Source organism: Hyperoodon ampullatus (genome assembly GCF_949752795.1).
Source record: "Hyperoodon ampullatus genome assembly, chromosome: 2".
NCBI lineage: Eukaryota > Metazoa > Chordata > Mammalia > Artiodactyla > Ziphiidae > Hyperoodon > Hyperoodon ampullatus.
The window spans coordinates 158,242,436-158,264,796 of record NC_136915.1 but is presented as its reverse complement, the minus strand read 5'-3'; the positions used below and the strand labels follow the sequence as shown (position 1 = coordinate 158,264,796).

The 22,361-nt window shown below is 35.7% G+C and overlaps 2 protein-coding genes across 7 annotated transcripts in view; one reads left to right on the top strand and one right to left on the bottom strand.

The window, feature by feature from the left end:
- SMG7 (SMG7 nonsense mediated mRNA decay factor) overlaps positions 1–22,361 on the top strand; it is a gene marked incomplete at its 5' end in the record, with an annotated part of 69,769 nt that overhangs the window by 33,656 nt on the left and 13,752 nt on the right. For all 6 annotated transcript variants that reach the window (XM_079697318.1, XM_079697317.1, XM_079697320.1 and 3 more), the window contains 8 exons: positions 94–211; positions 1,977–2,109; positions 10,928–11,099; positions 12,674–12,745; positions 13,865–14,015; positions 14,402–14,537; positions 19,165–19,327; positions 19,674–19,830. In XM_079697318.1, the coding sequence (XP_079553444.1) occupies positions 94–211; positions 1,977–2,109; positions 10,928–11,099; positions 12,674–12,745; positions 13,865–14,015; positions 14,402–14,537; positions 19,165–19,327; positions 19,674–19,830 (1,102 nt within the window). The remainder of the gene's footprint in view (positions 1–93; positions 212–1,976; positions 2,110–10,927; positions 11,100–12,673; positions 12,746–13,864; positions 14,016–14,401; positions 14,538–19,164; positions 19,328–19,673; positions 19,831–22,361) is intronic.
- Positions 2,589–3,107, bottom strand: LOC307048308 (glycine cleavage system H protein, mitochondrial-like; the record flags this gene model as incomplete). Its single annotated transcript, XM_079697357.1, has 1 exon — positions 2,589–3,107. The coding sequence occupies one exon, from the start codon at positions 3,105–3,107 to the stop codon at positions 2,589–2,591; it is 519 nt and encodes a 172-aa protein (XP_079553483.1).

Here is a 22,361-nt window from a genome sequence, read left to right as displayed (position 1 = left end):
GGGGAATGGAGAGTGAAGGAATTTCTGGTGTGGCATAATGGTCTTAACTATCTGTTTATCTGTCTACTGTTCTGTTTTTGTTTTGTTACTCAGATTCTAAGCTGGGTCCAGCCGAGGTCTGGACATCCAGGCAGGCTCTGCAGGACCTGTACCAGAAGATGCTGGTTACTGATTTGGAATATGCTTTAGACAAGAAAGTAGAACAGGATCTGTAAGTACTATCATTTGGGATGTCCCTGTAAGATCAGGAATCTCACCAAGACTTTAGAATAGAAGAGAACAATGTGGTTGTTTCTTTTTAACCTATTTCAGAGTAAGCTTTTTCAATGAAAAAAAAAAAGGAAAGAAATTCTAATACTTGTGATCTTTTTGAACAAAATATTTGACCATTGATATTACTTTAGATACAGTCTTAGGTAGCAAGAGGAGAAATGTTTAGAGTTGAGTTTTATTAAGGTCTTCAGGGCGTATCATAAAAACAAATTTGTATGTGTTTCAAGTACTAAGAGACAGTGTTTGGATTCTCTGTATTGTATTCAGTCCTATATTTGAGCCATGATTTAAAAAAAGAAATATGAAGTAGGCTTTCTTTGATAAATATGATTCTATAAGTTTGTCCCAAAGGAAAATGTGTTTACATTGTAAGGAAAGTTCTTCCTTTTAATCCAATAAATAGGTATTTCCTTTTTTTCCCCCCTAATAAGACTAGAGAAAGATTTTGTATATTTAGGCTATTCCACTCATTCTTTCTATTAGGGGTGAAATAGCAGATGACCAGATTCCCAACTGAGTAAATAAATGTCTTTCATGGAAGGCCTTGCCTTATAAATTGGAACAAGGACATTAGCCTGGTGGAAAATCAAAAATCAAGAATATTCTTTTTAATAAGCCTGTTACCCTAAGTAGTGGTGAAGATTAGTTTTTCCTATATTGCACACCTAACCTTTATATTGTTGGGAGATCTGGTAATAGAGCTTAATCACAACCACTCAAACCCATATTTTTGATATTAGAGTCATGGATAAGATGGCATCAAAAATGCTGAGGGAGTGATTGATTGCCCTCATAAATCATTAAAAACCCCAGTGCTTCAAAAGAGCCTCAAAAGCTGCTGTTGATAAAGAATTAGGTACTTTTCAGGTAGGTTGTAAACCCTTTATCTATCTGTGTTTGCTTCCTTCAGCCAGTAATATCTTCCCTCCATCCCAGTTCCCTTTTTTTGTTTTGTTTCTTTGTGATTTCCCCTGTGATTTCCAAATTAGGGAGTGACTGTATTTCACCATAACTGAATTTAAAATGATTCTCTATACAATTCGATTAATGAAAGGCATTTTATAACAGGATTTTGGTGTGCCATATTTCAGCATTGTGTTGTTTCTTAGTTTGAATAGCCAAAATTGAAATGTCAAAATGAGTTTATATTTCAAGCTCTAACGAAAATATTAACCCCAAGAGAAATAAACAAACTATTAAATAGAACTAGAACTGAGTGCTGTGGGAAATAAGTTTTAGAGAAATAAGAGATATGGCTTAGTATTTACAAAAAAACTCCCCCACCCCCACCCCCCAGACATGCCACTTGATACAGAACACTCACATATTTTTTGACACAATGGTGCAATGTATGGAAATTTGTTAATAGCTTGCTTTTACTTTGGTCTTGCCACTGTAGTTCTAATTTTGTGCCAGGATTCCTAAATAGGTTCTAAGTCTAGTAGCCCTAAAAGATTAATAACTGAAGCCACAGTCTGATTATTCGAACATTTGGTAAGTGTTTACTAAGGTCAGTTGCATTCTACTGCTTGTCTAGTCTTGTTCAAAGGGGAGCATAAAGTTATTTAAGTGAATAACTTTAATGCAGGTTTACTGTCTAGTGTGTTATAATTATAACAAACAGTTCTTTCTTGTTCTCAGGGGGACCAGTGTCTGCCCAGTGAGTCACTGCTATACCAAATAGAATTACATTTTGTTTTCAGCTGGAATCATGCCTTTAAGAATCAGATCACAACACTACAAGGCCAGGCAAAGAATCGAGCAAACCCGAATCGGAGTGAAGTTCAGGCAAACCTTTCTCTGTTCCTAGAGGCAGCTAGTGGCTTCTATACTCAGGTGAGTTCTTCACTATATACCAATTTTCCTAAAATTAGTAGTGAATATTCTCTTTGTACGCATCTTGTTCATATAAGCACTTGGGGTACCCACTATATGGTCCATCCAGGAGTTGATCACCTATAATCTCAGATGAATCAAAATGTCTGAAATTACTTACCATAAGACCTTTAAAACAGTAAAGACTCTGCTCTTAAAAAGGTGATGGTTCAGCTTAAAGGTTAGAGATATAATTGTGTGAATAAAAAAAAGGATAATGAGAGCAATGCCTTAGTGAAACAGCAGAAGTAGTGAGTTACAGGTGGTAGTAGAGCAAATGTAAATGTATGGGTGTAGTCATTGTGAAAGTAACAGCTATGTTTTGCCAGGTAAGAAATAGTCAAAATTTGTGATATCAAGTGAGTTTTCATAGTATTATATATACAGTAGAATTTTGTTTGTTTGTTTGTTTCAAACTAGTTTATTTAGGGGTTCCATTTTCACTCCTCAATGGATTTTATGTATTTCTCGTATGTTTCCTCACTCATTAGTTCATCTAGTTCTGAAGGGTTACTGAGTGTCATCTTGATCAGCCAACCATCTTCATAACAAGATATGTTGACAAGTCCTGGATTTTCTGCTAGAGCTTCATTAATTTCAGTTACTTCTCCTGATAGAGGAGAATAGGGTTCACTAGCAGCTTTCACACTTTCCAAAGCACCAAATTCCTCTTGTTTGTTCAATTTTGTCCCAACTTCAGGCAGACTACAGTAAACAACATCTCCCAAAGCTTCCTGTGCAAAATTGCTGATTCCCACTGTTCCAACACCATTTTCTGTTGTTACCCATTCATGTTTGTCTGTGAATTTACGACCGGACAGAATGGGGCCGGTGCGCAGCACCCGGACGGCTCCTGCCCGCAGTCCCCAGGGCCGTGGCGGGCAGGGCGCATTGGGCGCAGAGATGGCACGCAGGCTGCAGACCGCGGCCTGCACGCTCCACGCCATTCGCAACACCATGTTCGCTACAGTAGAATTTATCTGGAGTTTCAGTGCTATTAAACTACCTAAAAAATAGAGTAGCCTTTCCTCAGTTTGAATAATAAGCTATTATTTATTGTCCTCAGAGACTTTCCTTGTCCTTAATTACATCTTGATATGACTTCTGAATCAGGCAAGGTAAAAGAATAAATAAATCTTTTTGGACAGTGAATTTTATTTAAGCAGAATTGTTTAGAAAACATCATCTCATCCACTTGTAATAGCATTCATAATTTAATTAATAACATGTATATAAATTCTCATCTTATAATGACAAGACAGAGTTTTGCAGATCTTGCTCTGAAAGAAATTCAAGAACCTTCTCTCTGTGCTGCTACTTGACCATTGGTACCTGTATTTTGGCTCCATTTTGGTTTTACTACTTCTTAGAATGAAGAGAAAGAAAAGACTGTTAAAAGATATCAAATAGCCATCATCTTACAGAGATTATTTGTTTTACTTAGACTATAACATTCATCACAGTTCATCATTGAAAGAACTCAAGTATGGTTCTTGTTATCAAAATTCATTTTTAAATTGATGCCAACTTTTAACGAAAGCTGATATTTCTGGAAAGGGGGATTGTGGTTTGCCTCTAACTAATCCTTATTAGCAGATGTTAAAGATTAATTCATTCTACAAGTAGCTATTAAAAGTCTACTCTTCATAAGGCACAATACTAGACACTGAGAATTGGAGAGAAAAGAGACCATCTTTAACTTTCAAGGGAATATCCAGTCTAAATGAGGAGATGGATACATTAATAGATATAGGGTTTCTTTTGGCTTTCTGATTATAAAAACATGCATACTAATTTCAAAAGATTTGAAAATTATAAAAAGTCAAAAAATTTTCATTACCCTCTCATTCAGGATAAATTACCCCTTTTAATATGTATGTTTCTAGTGTTTTTATACTTTTGTACATGGTTGTACCTATTCATTCTTGTATCAGCTTTATAAACATAATGTAAGTTTTTCCTTGTATTATTAAACAGTTTGATAAGCATCTTTGTTTATAAAGCATTTTCTCTAATACTGGATTACTTCCTGAGGATAGGTTCTTCATTGGATGGTGAATTAAATCATTGGATGAGTGGAGCTTTAATACTATTGATACACATAATTGTTTTCCCAAAAGGTTATCATTTATATTTTTGTATTTCCATCAGCAGTTTATGCAAGTGTCTGTCTTGACATCCACTCACCAGTGTTAAATATTTCAATAAAGGCAAATGAATGATTAATTGAATAACTTATACTTGATAAATGGACAATAATTTTTCATTTAAAATTTAATGTAATCTAATTACTAGTGATGTTGAACTTTTATATTTTATTAAATATTTGTATTTTATATAAATCATTTATTCCCTTTCATTGTTCAGACCCTAGTTTTTTCCATGGTGATTTGTCTGAGCTTTTTCTATATAAGGGGATATTAATTTTTCTTCCTTTTTTTTTTTTTTTTGTATCCTAAAACTAAGTAATCTTTATTTCAGTTACACAAAAATAATTCTGGAAAAAAAAAAGAAAAAGAAAAAATATGACCCCTCCATTTAGCTTCCTTTTTTTTTGACAAACATCTTTTTCTCCAGTTTCTTCTGTTGTTCTTTCATTTTATTTAAAGTTTTTTGAAATACAGAAGTTATCAGATAGTTTTTGTTTTTACAGTACAGTGTTTCCTTTTCCATTTGTCCATAGATTAGTGGATATTTAACAATAACAATAATACTTATATTTAAAAGAACAAATAGATATTATAATTCAAATATTAAAATTTGAAAACAACACCAGTATCCTGCAATAGAGTAATGGTTAAATAAATTATAGCCTATCTGAAAAATGGAATTATGAAACTATTATAAATGGTATTTATGAAGATTTTTTTTTGAGGTTTAGTTGATGTACAATATTATGTTTCAGGTGTACAACATAGTTACAGTTTTTAAAGGTTATACTCTATTTATAGTTATTATAAATATTGGCTGTATTCCCTGTGCCGTATAATATATCCTTGTAGCCTATTTATTTTATACATAGTAGTTTGTACCTCTTCATCCCCTACCCCTATCTTGCCCCCTCTCCCTTTCCTCTCCTAGCTGGTAACCACTAGTTTGTTCTCTATATCTGTGAGTCTGTTTCTTTTTTGTTATATTCACTGCTTTGTTGTTTTTTTAGATTCCACATATAAGTGATAACATGCAGCATTTGTCTTTCTCTTCCTGACTTATTTCATTTAACATAACATCTTCCAAGTCCATCCATGTTGTTGCAAGTGGCGAAATTTCATTCTTTTTTATAGCTGAGTAGTGTTTCATTGTATATGTATGTATGTGGGGACACACACACACACAGCGCCACACACCACATCTTTATCCATTCATCTGTTGATGGACAGTTAGGTTTCTTCCATATCTTGGCAGTTGTATATAATGCTACTGTGAACATTGGGGTGCATTATCTTTTTGAATTAGTGTTTCCATTTTTTTTGGATTTATGCCCAGGAGTGGAATTGCCGGGTCCTATGGTAGATCTGTTATTATTTTTTTGAGAAACCGCCGTACTGTTTTCCACAGTGGCTGCACCAATTTACATTTCTACCAGCAGTGTATGGGGGCTTCCTTTTCTCCACATCCTCACCAGCATTTGTTATTTGTGGTCTTTCTGATGATAGCCATTCTGACAGGTGTGAGGTGATACCTCATTGTAGTTTTAATTTGCATTTCTCTGATGATTAGCGATGTTGAGCCTCTTTTCGTGTGCCTGTTGGTCATCTGTATGTCTTCTTTGGAAAAATGTCTATTCAGGTCTTCTGCCCATTTTTTAATCTGGTTGTTTTTTGATATTAAGTTGTATGAGCTGTTTATATATTATTTTGGATATTAACCCCTTATCAGTCATATCACTTGCAAATATTTTCTCCCATTCAGTAGGTTGTCTTTTCGTTTTGTTGACTGTTTCCTTTGATCTGTGAAAGGTTTTAAGTTTAATTAGGTCCTATTTATGAAGATTTTTTTTTCAGATGAGGAAATTGTGTTATTATTAAGTGAAAATCATGATGTAGTATTATGTGTATATTTGGCTCTACATGTTAATTGAATAGCCTTAGCTCAGTGGGGTATTGACAGAAATGGTATCCCAGCCCCCACCCCCACTTCACTACTTTCAACTATGTTTTGTTGAATTCCGGATTCCCGTCATAACATCTTGGACAGATTTCGTACCGTTCTGATTGCTCTTAGGTTTGTAAACATAGCCCAGTTTTAAAACTCCAGTCTCATCTCCAGCTTAAATCACTTCCTTCCCTCATGTAGTAGAAATTTAAACTGTGAACACAACTGAAGTAGGGAGGGAGGGGTAGCAGGGACTTGCTGCAGCCGGCCCTGGTGGAGGTAGAGGGAAAGCATCTACTTTCTGCAGTACATTTTTATATTAGCCATTACACAGACTTGTTTGTTATCTTGAAAAATGAGTCTTAACCTTTTTTTTATGATGTGATATACATGTAACACATTTCCAAGGGTTTGATTGGACATTGATAAATCCAGACAAGTAAAGCAAGAATCATCATTTTTGTTGAGGGGGCATGTTATTTACAAAAACACTTTATAAGCAAGTCAATAATAAAATCATTCAAATGTCTCAAAGTGTTGTTTTATAAAGAAAAATATATAAGTAATCTAATTTTGAAATTTATTTAAAAAAATTTTTATAATCAAGCATTGATCTTTCCCCACTGCATTCCATAGGCAATGGTTGAGTGATCACAACAGTTGCAGAATGAGCAACAATAAACTTTTTTTCAGATCTCAACATTAATAGGACTTGTTGCTTGCATTTTTTGTTGTTGTTATTTTGGCTTGATAATTGAAACAGTTAATGATGTTGTGAACAGTAATGTTCATATATCTTTTTTGATGACATGCAGTGCAGATTAAGCTACCAGATTGGGGAAGTACACCAAGTCCAAATCATTGTACAGCCTTATAGACTAAGATGAGTTTTGAATTTTAATCTTAAGTGTAGTTGCAAGCCATTGGAAAGTAGGCAAGGGAATACCATGATAAGATTTGCATTTTTAAAAGATTACCTTGGATGTTGTGTGGAGAATGAATTAGCAGGTCAGGAATGGAAGGTAGTTAGCATGCTGCTGTAGTAATGGAAGGTTATTAAGGGATTTTTGAAGTATAGCCAGTAGAACTTCCTGATGGTTTGGATTGGATGTGTGGAATCAGGGTAAGGGAAGAGTCAAAGATGACTTGAGTTATCAGATTGAGCAGCTAGCTGACTGGTTATACCATTTACTGAGATAGGCAACACTGAGGAGAAGGCAGCTCTATCCATGTTACATTAGAGAGATGCCTGTTTGAGAGGAGGGGTCAAATAGGTAATTAGATAAGCTTGGAGCTCAGTGAAAAGGGCAGGGCCAGAGTAAAATGTATGATTACAATAAAGAACCTTGACTTAGACATTAGTGTTTGGCATGGGACTAGGTGGGAACAGGTTTGGCACAGGAGGAGCCACATTGCAATAGAAGAAAGTCAGAGTGGTGCCTTGGAAGCCAGAGAGAAAAGCATTTCAACAAGAGGAAGGGGTGATCAACTCTGTTGAGTGCTACAGAGAAGTCAAGTAAGGTGATTTAAAAGTGATCAATTAGATTTGACAATATGGAAGTCATTGGTGAAATTAATGAATACCATATTTCCTCATTTCTAAAACTTTTTCATATTTTAACACCTCTGAGATAGGGATAAGTTTACAAAAGGTGGTCAGTCACCATTTAATTGGCATTGGTTTTTTTTCCCCTCAATGTTATGGAAATAATAGTTCATCTTATAATTTATGGTATCTTGGATTTGATGAAATGTGTCTGCAGTAGAGTTCTTGAGATAGAAATCTGAGTGGAGTGGATTGACAAGAGACTGATACATGATTATCCTGTGAAGATGATTTTGACTTAGATATTTTGTTAACTATTTAAAGCATGGTTTGGGGGGGATGAATTGGGAGATTGGGATTGACATATATACACTACTATGTATAAGTAGATAACTAATGAACACCTACTATATAGCACAGGGAACTCTACTCAGTGCTCTGTGGTGACTTAAATGGAAAAGAAATCTAAGAAAGAGTGTATATATGTGTACATATAACTGATTCACTTTGCTGTATAGCAGAAACTATCACAACATTGTAAAGCAGTTATACTCCAATAAAAATTACATAAATAAATAAATAAATAAATAAATAAATAAAAGCATGATGCCTCGAGCCAGAACCAAACTCCCAATCGAAGTAAAGATGTAACATCATGCAGTATGGGTTTTTTTTTTTAAACATCAAAGAACAGAACAGTAGAGTAGTCCTTATTCTAAGAAAATGGGAGCCCAAAAGAAAGCATTATCATTAAGTTTCTATAGTAAATTAAAAGATGGTATTCTATATCTTCATAGTTAGTTCTCAGTTCTTAGTGTAGAGTGAAGAGCTAATAGTATAAAAGAGTTTTCACAGAATAATTGCCAAATATAGTTTTGTTCAACTTATTAAACATGTGTTTCTCTTCTTTAGTTCTACTTCGTTTCTGCCTCTAAACTAGTGCTCTCTCACCTGGAATCCTGAACCAGCAGGAACTTTTCTGGTATCTCTACCTACAACTCCTGGGTTCTGGCAAAAATTTTATCATAAGACATTCACATGAAGTTTCAACCATACTTGATTTACTTTTCATGAACTTTTCTTTTTTCTTTTTGATAGATATTCAACCTTGCCTAATTTTCCAGTCTGTTCTTTAAGTACCTGTTGAACTCAGCTCTTTATGCTCTGTTATGTTTCTTCTTGCCATCTTCCACAATCATCTGTTTTTGGGTTTCTTCCATTTTTTGTTCCTTTCTTGTACTTCTTGCTTTTTTATATTTCCAGACTCTGGCCATTCTGGGCACTAATTTTCTTTACTCAGTTTTATGTCAGCAAATTTCTTGCCCATTAGAAATGTACAGGTATAAGTAAAGATGTAGATAATTGCTGTGCTTCATGAGAAGGGAATACAGGATTTTATATTTGGTTATGGAGGTGGTTTTTATCTTAGGAAAACGGTGGGACATTTTATATCCTGAGTTGGGTTCTCAAGGTGTTTTATTTTGTATTGTGAATTCTGCACATATTAGAGTGGTGATAGAATCAAGATATTTCTAATTCTGTAACCTTAGTCAAATGACTCGATATTTTTGTTTTCATATCCTCATCTGAAAAAATGGAGCTTCATATCTACATACTGTATTGCTACCAGTTTATCACAAGGAGAAAGTGAGATAAATGTATCAAATAACCCAGGGAATAAAGTTAATTATAAATGAAGAATATTCTGTTGGCTTATGCTGTCATGTTTGGTATCTTTCCCTCCCTTCCTCCTCTCTCCTGCTGTTTCCTCCCTACTTTATATACCTGCTTGCTCATTTAGCTATGAACTCTTTAAGGACACAGATTTTTTTTAACTCATCTCTGTGTCTCTATTGCTTACCATGGTGTGTGATACAGTAACCAAATATGTGAATGATTATATTTGTAAGTAAATACTTGAATGAATGAGAATAGAGTGTGAAGAGCTGTGTAGGGGCCAAGAATGAAACCCTTGAGGAGATTAAGGTGGGAGGAGAAAAGCCTTTGAATGAAGGACACTGAAAGGCAAGATAAAAAGAACTAGAAAAGCTCCGTGATCAACCATAACATCAACTGTTTTAAATGTAGCAGAGAGGTCCAGTAAGATGATGACTAGAAAATGTCCATTGTATTTGCTTATTTATAACCAGTTGTCATACAGACAGCAGTTTCAGTAGAGTGGTTGTGGATGTTGGAATGGTGAGAGAAGGGCTTGTGTGGAAGTCAGATCATAATGGACTAAGGAGTGAACAGGAATTGAGAAAGTAGATATGACACGTGGACTCTTTTGAAGGAATTTGGTTGAGAAGAAGAGACATTAGAAGGCTGCTAAAGGAGAAATCTAGAGTCAAGGGAAAGTGCTTTTGTTCTGTGTGTTGTGTTTTTTTTAATAATAATACTTATTGTTTATTTTTCGTGGGCAACACTTTATAGGCCACAGCAAAGAAGCTTGAGAAGCTGAAAGTAGATTTAAAAAATGAGAGGATGACAGGCAGGAGGCAGAAAAGAATGAAATAGCATGCTCAGGCAGAGAAATTATCTCTGACCAGGAAGAGGAACCCTCTTATACCATAAGACTAGAGAAGAAAGGAAGAAAGAGCGGGTGCTCTACATAATATCGGAAGTTCCTTCCAGACCTGTAGTACCATGAGATCTTTTGTGTATGCAAAGGCACAAGTTGACCTTGGGCTTAACAAAATAAGTCTCAAGAAACTCCTGAAGTCTGCCAAATAGGTTGGTTTGTATTTAAGTCAAATTTGTAACCAACCACCAGTGTTTAATGGATTTTGTGTGTTTCTAAGAGGAAAAGAAGATAGATAGATAGATAGATAGATAGATAGATAGATAGATAGATAATTTCATGGAGTTGCTTGCTGAATGAGTCTGAATACCCTCCTTAAGTGGTCCTTTTTTTAATGCTGCTTTTCCTTTTAGATGTACATCCTGGATTGCTCTAATACTTGAGAAGTCAAAAGATGTGATTTGTAATGAATGTTACTAGTTATCCTACGAGAGGTTATCCTATCTCAGGTGTCAGAAGTATGCGATATTAGTTACACATGCAAACTTTACTGTTAGAGTACTTCTGACTTACCAGTTCTGACTCAATACTAAATCTTGCTTATGTTCTCCTTTTAGTTATTACAAGAACTGTGTACAGTGTTTAATGTAGATTTACCATGCCGTGTGAAGTCTTCCCAATTGGGAATTATCAGCAATAAACAGACGCATACCAGCGCCATAGTGAAGCCACAGTCTAGTTCCTGTTCTTATATCTGCCAGCACTGCCTCGTCCACCTTGGAGACATTGGTGAGCCATTGGTGTGAAGGAATTGATAATGCATTCATGCTTTTCTTTGGAGTAGTCACAGAAAGAAATTATTTTCCTTTAAAAATACACACACAACTTAGATTGTCATAAGAGGAAACTATAAAATGTATTTTAAGGAACCTAGATTTTCGGAATGCTTTGGGATTGGCAAAGGATCTTGAAGGAAGTAACTTTCATATTCAGATTTAAATTTTATTCAGACTTTATGCAGATGTAGGCAAATAATAAACCAGCAAAAATGTAATCAAAGCTAAATTTTTCAAAGTGGTGCCATAATATTTTCTAAAGTCTGTACTCCTTTGGAATTGTGGGGTTTATAAAAATAAGTCATTCTGAAGCTTAGATTGCCTTTTTTTTCTTCCTACCAGTGCATTAAAAGCTCATTTTTAATTGTTTCCTCTTTAAAGTTAGATTTGTATTTCCATTTTATATATTTTATCTGGGAATGTTATATAACTTATTTATTCTTGTTCATTCCTTTAAGGTGACCTAAAAGGGTTGTAAAACAAATTAACTATAGGATTATGTTTTGGCTGTCCTCAAATAACAAGGAATGGAGAGCATTACTGCTTTAAGTTCAAAGATTTTAGATTTCTTGTTGTCATAAATCATTGACTCCATGAGAGGTCACATCAAAGTAAGCACTAAAATTTCTACAGGGAGATTCAGTGAGTAGTATATTTAGATTGGTTTTGCTTTCAATGTATTCTTCGCACACACTTAAATAATATTGCAATAGGTAAGAGGTATTTTTCAAGAAAATTTATTTATTTTTGGCTGCATTGGATCTTCGTTGCTGCACGCAGGCTTTCTCTAGTTGTGGCGAGCAGGGGCTACTCTTTGTTGCGGTGCACGGGCTTCTCATTGCGCTGGCTTCTCTTGTTGCAGAGCTTGGGCTCTAGGCGCGCGGGCTTCAGTAGTTGTGGCACACGGGCTCAGTAGTTGTAGCTCGCGGGCTCTAGAGCGCAGGCTCAGTAGTTGCGGTGCACAGGCTTAGTTGCTCCGCGGCATGTGGGATCTTCCTAGACCAGGGGTCGAACCCGTGTCCCCTGCATTGGCAGGTGGACTCTTAACCACTGTGCCACCAGGGAAGTCTGGTATGAAGCATTTTTCAAAATCACTTTATAAGATATTGAAGAAATACATAAATTTCAGATCATATTGTATAGTGTTTTTTGTTTTGTTTTGTTTTTAAGTGCCATATAACTCACCCCTTCTTGTGGGCCGGCTCCAGGTCACCAGCATAGTCCATAGTGGGAGCTGGTGATGCATGACACTAGAGGACCTGAAAAAGGGGGCTAGGTAAGCTTTAAAATTGGTTACATGCTGAATGTCCCAAATAGGGAAGGCCGGATAGACACTTCACACATAATCCTATAGTTAATTTGTTTTAAAATATTTTCTGTCTTTAATCATCTTAATTTAATTTTAATGTGTTTATTAATTTTAAATTGTTAAACTGTAGTTGTTTTGGAAATATTACCCTAATGCTTGTTTTATCTGTTTGTTTGTTTGTTTGTTTTTAAACGAAACTTCCTTTTTCCTCCTCTCAGCTCGATACAGAAACCAGACCAGCCAGGCAGAGTCCTACTATAGGCATGCGGCTCAGCTTGTCCCCTCTAATGGTGAGTGGGCCAGGTCAACTTGTGGTTGATTATGACACTTTACTCTAGATATAGAAAAATGGTAAATAGTTCAAGGCTCATCTTTCAAGTGTTAAGGAACCAAAAAATGTTGAGTTTTGGTATTGATTATTATATTTTTCCTTTTAACTGTACATTCTCTGTATCTGGAAATAAATTTTTTAAACTAATATTATGATTGTCAGTAAAGCAATATAAATAGAATATCTCCTAATGTGATCTAAAATTGTTTCAACAACTCTGGCTTCCTTAATTACTTATAGAATAATTTTCTTTTTTTTTTTTTTAAATATGTGCCTGACTTTTTTTTTTTTTTTTTTTTTTTTTTGCGGTACGCGGGCCTCTCACTGTTGTGGCCTCTCCCGTTGCGGAGCACAGACTCCAGACGCGCAGGCTTAGTGGCCATGGCTCACGGGCCCAGCCGCTCCGCGGCACGTGGGATCTTCCTGGACCGGGGCACAAACCCGCGTCCCCTGCATTGGCAGGCGAACTCTCAACCACTGCGCCACCAGGGAAGCCCCCTAATTTTCTTTTTAATACCATCATTTCCCTCCTAGAAAAATTATCTCTTATTACTAAAAGATAGTGCTTTTGTCTTTTGATGGCTCCCAAGATAGGCATTAACGGTGATTCTTGAATTAAATTACTGTAGATGTTTGGTGATCTACATTCTTGTTAAGCCACATTGAAAGTCCTTTAAATTCTAAAGGAGCCGCTTAAAGGCAGGGATGGCAGTTGGACAAATTATTTCATGTTGTCTGTGGCTGCTTTCCCACTACAGTGGCAGAGTTGAATAGTCATGATAAAGACTCTTAGATCCACAAAGCCAAAAATATTTATTGTCTAGCCCTTTCTGAAGTCTTACTTGAACTTATTGTGCTCTTCATCCTAATTATGTGACTTTTCAACCTAAATATAATATGTACCATAGCTGACGTGTGCTGTTTTACATTATGCCATTTTTAATGAGGTAGTCATGAGATTTACTTCATGAAATACTCCCCGTTGTTAATATAAAGATTTAAAAACTGATCTTCTATGTTCTGATAGCAAGACTTCATGCATTTTGGGTTGCTTTAGAATCTTAACTTTCTCCTCTAGGTCAGCCTTACAATCAGTTGGCTATCTTAGCTTCTTCCAAAGGAGACCATCTGACCACAATTTTCTACTACTGCAGAAGCATTGCTGTGAAGTTCCCTTTCCCAGCTGCCTCTACTAATCTACAAAAAGCACTTTCTAAAGCACTGGAAAGGTAGGGTTGACTTTTCCAAGAGGACTTTGTAACCTGGTAGCCTTCACCCCTCAAATTTGGGCATGTAAGAAATAATGGCCAGTTACCTATGCTTCTCTTCTCTTAGGTTTGCCTAATTTCTAAACATATACATTACAATAGTTTTGCATGTAGTCATCACTGAATTTCAACCAGTCAGCCTCTGATTTGTTCCCAGTGGAGGAGTACAGGCTGCTGAGTACTGACTCATCTGAGTGTGTTGCAGTTGAAAAGTCAGTCAGATGCCGAATCCTCTCCTTGAGTCACAGGTGCTCAAATAATGTGTTTTTGCAAATCGAAGTCTCTCCTGTAAGAGGTTTTAGCCATTTTGTTGCTTAAGATTCATGGAAGTTTTTCTTTCATTTCAGCCGGGATGAGGTGAAAACCAAATGGGGTGTTTCTGACTTCATCAAGGCCTTTATTAAGTTCCATGGTCATGTGTACCTGAGTAAGAGCTTGGAAAAGTTGAGCCCTCTTCGAGAGAAATTGGAAGAACAGTTTAAGGTTAGATTTTTTTAAATAGAGAATTTTTTGTCTTGTCTAAATGAGGAAGCATAAGATTTGGAGGAGGCTTACTCCCACTTTTTATGTCATTACTTAATTGCAAACTGTTGATAAAAACTAAATTTAAAGCATGTGAAATTCTTGCATACAGCATTCCTTCAGTTTAAACTGAGGTGCTGTCTATATAAAGAAATACAGCAGCAGTGTTTTCACTAAGTAGCTGAAAATATCATTTGGCAGAAAATATCATAGTGGGAAAAAACAATTTTTCCTCCTTCCTTCTCAGACCAAGCACCTTTCTTTTCTCAGGTTTGGAAGTCCTACATTTGATGGTTTCTGTATTTAGATATGATTCTGTTACCTACTTCATAGATAGTAATCCCATTCTGCAAACCGAGCGCATTGTTCTCATTGTGCTTTGATCTATCAGAGTTTGTGCTTGATTGAAGGAATGTAATGAGAGTTTCATTCAGCAGGAATATGTTGTACTAATTTGTATAAGGAGATAAAATTAAGTAACCTTTGTTCTAATTATATATATGAAAATAATTTTTTATTAGTATATTAAATTAGCAGTTTAAATGTATAATTTATATAATATTGAAGGAGTCAAAATTAAGTATTAGTATTAATTTTATTTTTAGTTCATTTATTCAACAAATATTTGACTAGTATGTATCAGTCACTGTTTTAGTCACTAGAATCAACAGTAAACAAGACAGTCTCAACATTTTATATTTCTTGGTTACTTCTGAGTATCTATACACTCGGGGAATTGTCTGTAACTACTTTACAGTTTTATAAGTATTATAAAAGTTTCACATTCCAGAGATTGTTGAACTTAGACAGTTGAGATAATAAATTAGCCAAATATAGTCAGTGTGAAATAGTTTTTACAGATAATCATTTTTAGTTGATACTTTTTATGTGTAAGAGATCATACTAAATAACTATAATAGACACAGTTTGTTTTAAAATAAGCTTCTAGAGTCCCCTTCTGTTCTTTGCTTCTCTTAGTGACCTATTTAAATTTAGCCCATGATTTATGGAGTTGGGTACATGAAAGAAACAACCAATTTTTTAGAGCCCTAGGCTGTTCAGCCTAGAAAGAACAAATAAGGCTAAATAGTTTCATTATAAGTTCTCAGTTATATGAAGGATTATTTTAAAATAACACACCTTTGTCTTCCTGAGGTCAGAAATAAAATCTTAAAATTTAAATAGAGACTGTAGGGGGTTACTGAGGGTGTCTCTCTTTTGAGAGATTAAGAGTCGGATTGACAGCCATCTTTCTTGGATGGTTTAGGTGCAGTCCCATTAACTAGCAGGGAGTTGGACCAGATGACGTTTTGATCTTGCTTCCAGCTCTGGTTCTGTGAAAGATATACTCCCTAAATGGGGAGGAAGGGGGGACCTACCTTAGTGAGATCTTCTCTATGTAAGTTATTCTTGTATAGAATCTAGTCAGTTTTGTATTTGGTTCAACCTCAAATACTAATACTCTCTTCAGATATATTTCTGAATGTGAAGTTCTGGTGAGTGTATGTGGGCAATTGCTAAAATACACTTTGAAATATCATTCCAACACTCTGAAGTTAAACATAGTACGAGGCAGATCTATTTTAAACCTCACCCAGTACTGAAATGTCAAAAGAACGTTGTTGGAGTGAAATTTTAGCATAGTTGAGTAAGTATTTCTAAAGCCTTTATAGATAATTAGTAATATCCACATGTAAACATCAGTGTATCTGTCTAACTAGCAAGTCTTTAGCTACTAAGCAGAAACATGTACCAACTTGATGTTCGTTGAAGGACTTAAGGCCTGGGATTTAGGAATTGAGATACAAGGCTTTTTCTGTCTGTTAAATGTGTGCTGTTTCTTTTTTTTTTTTTTTTTTGCGGTACGTGGGCCTCTCTCTGTTGTGGCCTCTCCCGTTTTGGAGCACAGGCTCCGGACGCGCAGGCTCAGCGGCCATAGCTCACGGGCCCAGCCGCTCCGCAGCATGTGGGATCTTCCCGGACTGGGGCACGAACCCGCATCCCCTGCATCGGCAGGCAGACTCTCAACCACTGCGCCACCAGGGAAGCCCTGTGCTGTTTCTTAATGGTATTTAGTTCAGTATATTCCTCAGCTGCTGTTGAAAGTGTCTTTGAGGAACAATAAGTCAGTTCTGGTTTGATTTTGTTCCCAGGGAACTCCTCTTGTTTACTAAAATACAATCCAAATGTTATGAAATTACAACTGAATAATTACATATTTACTTCTAAAGGCCTGGGTTATTCCTTCACTAAGTGTTTGAGTACCTACGGTCTACTGTTTACTTTTCTGAAGCTCTTAGAGATATACAGGGGAGAACAAGACAAAGTCTGTGTGTTCATGAACTTACATTATCATTTGCTAGTACTAGGTAGGCTGCACTCATATGCTTTAATGTTTCTGTGCATACACTAGAAAAAATTTTTTAAAGGGCTAGGATTTGTTCGGTAGGACATCACCTTCTAGAATAAATGCCAGTGGATTTATAGATACAAGGGATACATTGCTATAAACTATGCTTACAGGAAAAAATGCCTTTTGAAAAATACAAATTAATATTCTCATGCCAATATTATGCATTTCTGTAAATGATCAGCTTGATCTATAAGGTTGGATGTAGAGATTGAAGGAGAAGTTTTGTGGGAGAACTCTGGAGAAGAGATAGCATTTCAGGACATTCGGAGTAGAGGAAAGAAAAATGGTCGATATCTTTTAGAAAAGGAGTGAGCATTCTTGATGTATATATTGGAAAGGCAGATGACAAGGAAACTGAGAGAGATGATAGGGAGAACAGAGTTAAAGAAAAGTAGAATTGTATTTTTTCCCAATGATAACGTGAAAGGTCTTATTAGTAGAATTATAGAACTTATTCTGGATATTTCAGATTCTTTAACTGTGTAAAAAAAAAATCTCAAATAGGCTAGACAAAGGCAGCTGTAAATTTCTGAGATGGTAGGATCTCTTGTCACTGCTGGTAGAACTGTAAGTAGTTTTCTGTTTCCCACCATAAGGCTAGTGACAGTGAATTGCCCACTTTCTCCAAAAATTTTCCCTGGGGAGGGAGAGTACTTGGCTATGCTAAAGTGTAGGGCAAAGCCAGGTATCATCTCTAATAGCTATCAACTTTGTTAGGAACTTGTGTTTGAAAAATATTTTATATGGGAGTAATCTAAATTACTGTAGATATTAAGGTACAAGGGTGATGAAGTTAAGGCTAACTGAGAGCATGTAGTGAATTTTTCCGTATAGTGCTTATTAGCAGGTCACTGTGAACACTTAGTTATTAAGTAAAAGAAATTTGATTATGAAGACCATGCTTTTCTAATAGGGGAAAATGTAAGTGTAATAATTTGTTGAAGCACCTATAACACTTGTTAATGATTACTTTAGTTTACCATTTACCCTGTGTTCCAGATATGTTCTTGCTATATATCTCATTTATAAATAAGTTTCTTTTGGGACTTCCCTGGTGGTCCAGTGGTTAAGAATCCGCCTTCCAATGCAGGGGACGTGGGTTCAACCCCTGGTTGGGGAACTAAGATCCCACATGCCTCAGGGCAGCTAAGCACACGTGCTGCAACTACTGAGCCTGTACATTGTGGAGCCTGCGCACGACAACTAGAGAGAAGCCTGCACGCCGCGACAAAAGATCCCGCATGCTGCAACTAAGACCTGACAGGGCCAATAAATAAATGAATAAATAAATAAATATTAAAAATAAATAAATAAGTTTCTTTAAATGTGTCAAGCCTTTGAAAGAGTAAATCTTATGACAGATTTTTTTAAGTCATCTATTATGTGCCAAGAGTTCAAAACATATTTTTTGAGTCTTTTTATTTGAAATTTTGATTTTCACTCTGTGCACCTACTTTCTAGTCATTGGTCCCAGTTTAATATTTTAGTATGTTTGCACCTCTTATAAAACAGCTTCTAATGGATTAAGATGTATAAATTTATTGTTAGTCCCCTAAAATGTTTGTCTCAGATCATATTAAAAAAATATACAGGGACTTGCCTGGTGGCGCAGTGGTTAAGAGTCCACCTGCCAATGCAGGGGACACAGGTTCGAGCCCTGGTCTGGGAAGATGCCACATGCTGCAGAGCAACTAAGCCCGTGCGCCACAACTACTGAGCCCATGTGACACAACTACTGAAGCCCTCACGCCTAAAGCCCATGCTCCGCAACAAGAGAAGCCACCACAATGGGAAGCCCATGCACTACAATGAAGAGTAGCCCCCACTCACCACAACTAGAGAAAGCCCACGCGCAGCAATAAAGACCCAATACAGCCATAAATAAATAAATAAATGTATTTTTTAAAATTATAAAATATATATTTATGTATAGTTTGTCATGGAAAAAAGTATTGTTTTTAAAAAAAAGCTCAAACAGCTCTGTGGTGTCTGGGTTTAATCCTTTCAAGGCAAAAAGTCAACATGAGAAGCATCAGACCATGTCAGACTCAATTAAAATACTCATCTATAAATGTTACCTTTGTGGCTTTAAATGCAGACTGCCAGTTTAATTCTTGTGTCAAAGATGGCTTCTGTTCTTGATAATTTATTCAATATTCCCGTCTTCTTTTACAGAGGCTGCTATTCCAAAAAGCTTTCAACTCTCAACAGTTAGTTCACGTCACTGTCATTAACCTGTTTCAACTTCATCACCTTCGTGACTTTAGCAATGAAACGGAACAGCATAGTTATAGCCAAGATGAGCAGCTGTGTTGGACACAGTTGCTGGCCCTCTTTAGTGAGTATTAAATCATTTAACTTTCTGTGCCATCTTCTTTGGAAAGCATGATCTTAGGCATTTTCATCATTATAACAAAGCATTAGTAACCTTAAAAAGTGTCCTATATTTCTTAATATTGAATCAGAGGCCTAAACCCTAAGTTCTGTCCTTTTATCTGCTGACACCCCCTCAAAACTGTATCTATAACATTTTTAACATAGGAAAGAAAATGCCTTTTTAGAAAGAAGCTGTAAGATATTTAAGTATTAAGTAGGATACAGCAGGAGGCTCATAATATTTTAATTCAGACTGGTACACAATTTCAAATATCTTATGCTCTCTGAACACATTTTTTTCTTTTAAGTGTCTTTTCTTGGCATCCTGTGCAAGTGTCCTCTCCAGAACAAGTCTCAGGAGGAATCCTACAATGCCTATCCCCTACCTGCAGTCAAGGTCTCCATGGACTGGCTGAGACTCAGACCCAGGGTCTTTCAGGAGGCAGTGGTGGATGAAAGACAGTAGTAAGTGTCTCGGAGTTTCATGTTAGCTTGTGTGCTTTGTTTGTTTGATATTCAGATATGTAGAAACTGCCTTCTAAAACAGTATTGGAATAATGGAAGACTTTGTATTTTCCACCTACTCTCTAGAAATTGAACTGAAGACTTCTTTGTATGCTTTTTATTTATTTGTTTGAATTCTTCATATGAGGCACAGTCTTAAGGATTTCTGACTCCCTGTGTGCTCCCCCTGTTCCTGGTTGCCATCCTGGGGAAAAGGCATTTTTCACATTTCAAAATGAAATAGAAATAAAACCAGTTTGTTTCTTATTCATTATAATATGCCCCAATTTTATGCTTAGGAGTTGAAGGGAAGAGATTTTTACTTCTTCCATTCTTTTCTGTACATAAGCTGTTTGTTGCCTTTTAGTAACACCCAATTTGAGTTATATTTGTTTTAAGCATAGAAGATTGGAAGTTATTTTGGCTTTCACTATTTTCTCTGTAATTTCTACTCAGAATAATTCTGACAGTTCTTAGGAACTATTCATTTTACAGTGACAAATGAAAGCTTTCAGTTTACCTTTGATTATAGGAATAAATATTTCCAGTAAGGCTTTGCAGTGAGTGGGAAGTTCCTCCCCTGCATATTTTGATGGTGGATATCAGGAGAGTCTCTGAAATATCTGCTTTGTGGCCCAGTATCTACACATGGACCAAGGTCACAACCTAGAAAATGTCCAAGCCACATTTAAGACCCTGTGATCCCTCTTACTGCATACTTCTCTTTCCTCTTTTCCCCTCAAACCTAACTTTAAGCGCCTTCATTTTTGACATTGTCATGAATAGAGTTTAGCAACATAGTACAGCATACTACACATCTCCTTTCTGTGCCAATGTAGGTATTAGTAAGTCATACATATTTTTAGACATTGCTTTCTTGCACCGGGTTTTCATTTCTCGACCAGAGGTATACATTTTTCCTTCCCATGTGTACTTTAGAACTTGTGTTTGGTTCAGTAACTTGTATCAGTAATGCTGTGAAAGAAGCTTTGATATTTTTATTCGGTTTTTTGTTCCTATACAGTGATCTTTTAGGCCCATTCTGTGCATTCCCATTTCTTTCTCTTTTTTTTTTTTTCCTTTCTCTTTTTAATTTTATTTTGGCCATGCCACGCAGCTTACAGGATCTCAGTTCCCTGACCAGGGACTGAACCCGGGCCATGTGCCGAGTCCTAACCACTAGACCACCAGGGAACTCCCAGTGCATTCCCATTTCTTATCGTTGCAAAGGATATTCATCCAGAAGGAATAGTTTATTTACAAACTTTTTTCCTTTTTCTTCCCTATCATTTTCTCTTCCCCATTCCTTCTCTTAGATTTGTTGGGATCTTTAGAATTATGGCCTTGCAGGTATTTCATTCTGTCTTAAATTATGTTACTACTCATTTTAGGCTAGTGTTGGGTATTTCTCTAAAACTGAAGATTTTCCTTATATGTCTGATATATCAAGGTGTAATAATCTTCATTTATATCTTTTAAGTGATGAAAAAAACAATTCCTCTTTGTGAACTCAAAGTTTTATATATATTCAAATAACCTTCAGTTTCTTGCTTTTGGGCCATTACAATTTCTAGAACTTGTTTTCTTCTGTACTTTTTTTGAGAGCATGTTATCTTAAGCTAACAAATGCATGAAATAGTGATGTATTTTTTTCCTTTGTAGAAAGCAAAGTTAGACTTAAGTAACCCACAGTGGGGTAAAGCATTATATCATTAAATCATTTCTCATACTCTTATTCTGTAGTCTATTTCTTGAGATCTCATATTTGTTGCATAAAGACATTGTTGTTCTAGTCTAACCTTCTTTTTTGGGTTATTAACCTTCTTTTTCAACTGTCTCGTAATTTGTTACATCCCCAAAGACTTGTAGCAGACATTTATTCTTCAGTGTTTATTTCCTTATATATTTTTTCTATATTATTCATTTATATTTTTTTAAGCAGCATATTCCCATGTTTCAAAGTGTACAACTGTCAGAAATAGTTGTCAACTTCTAGCTTTTTTCTGTGATGTGGTGATGTACATCCAATTTCTCTATCCTGGGCAACTCACCTTGGGCTTTCTTTTTTTAAAACACACTTTTCACCAACATTGGTTGTTAAATATTTCAAGAAAACCTTAATGTTACCTTCAGTAGATCGTGATTATTTTTAATGTTTTAACTAAATATTAAGAATATTTTTTAATATTTTGCAAACTTTGGCAAAAATTTTGTATTAGGAAACAGAGGTAAGGATATTACAGCAATGTGTGGATTTTGTTGTATCATAAAAAGGCATAGTCATCACTTTGAACAGAGAATGTGATTTGACTATGATGTAACCACACCCCCATCACAGATTAAAAACTAGTAATGGGTTCCACAACTGATAATGTTTGTGAAAACTATAAAAACATAATGTGCTATTTCTCTGGTCAAAGTTTTCTCAGTAAATATCAGTGTTTAAAACTGACAAATTAATTTTGCTAATTGTTAAATTAGGAGCCTGGGAA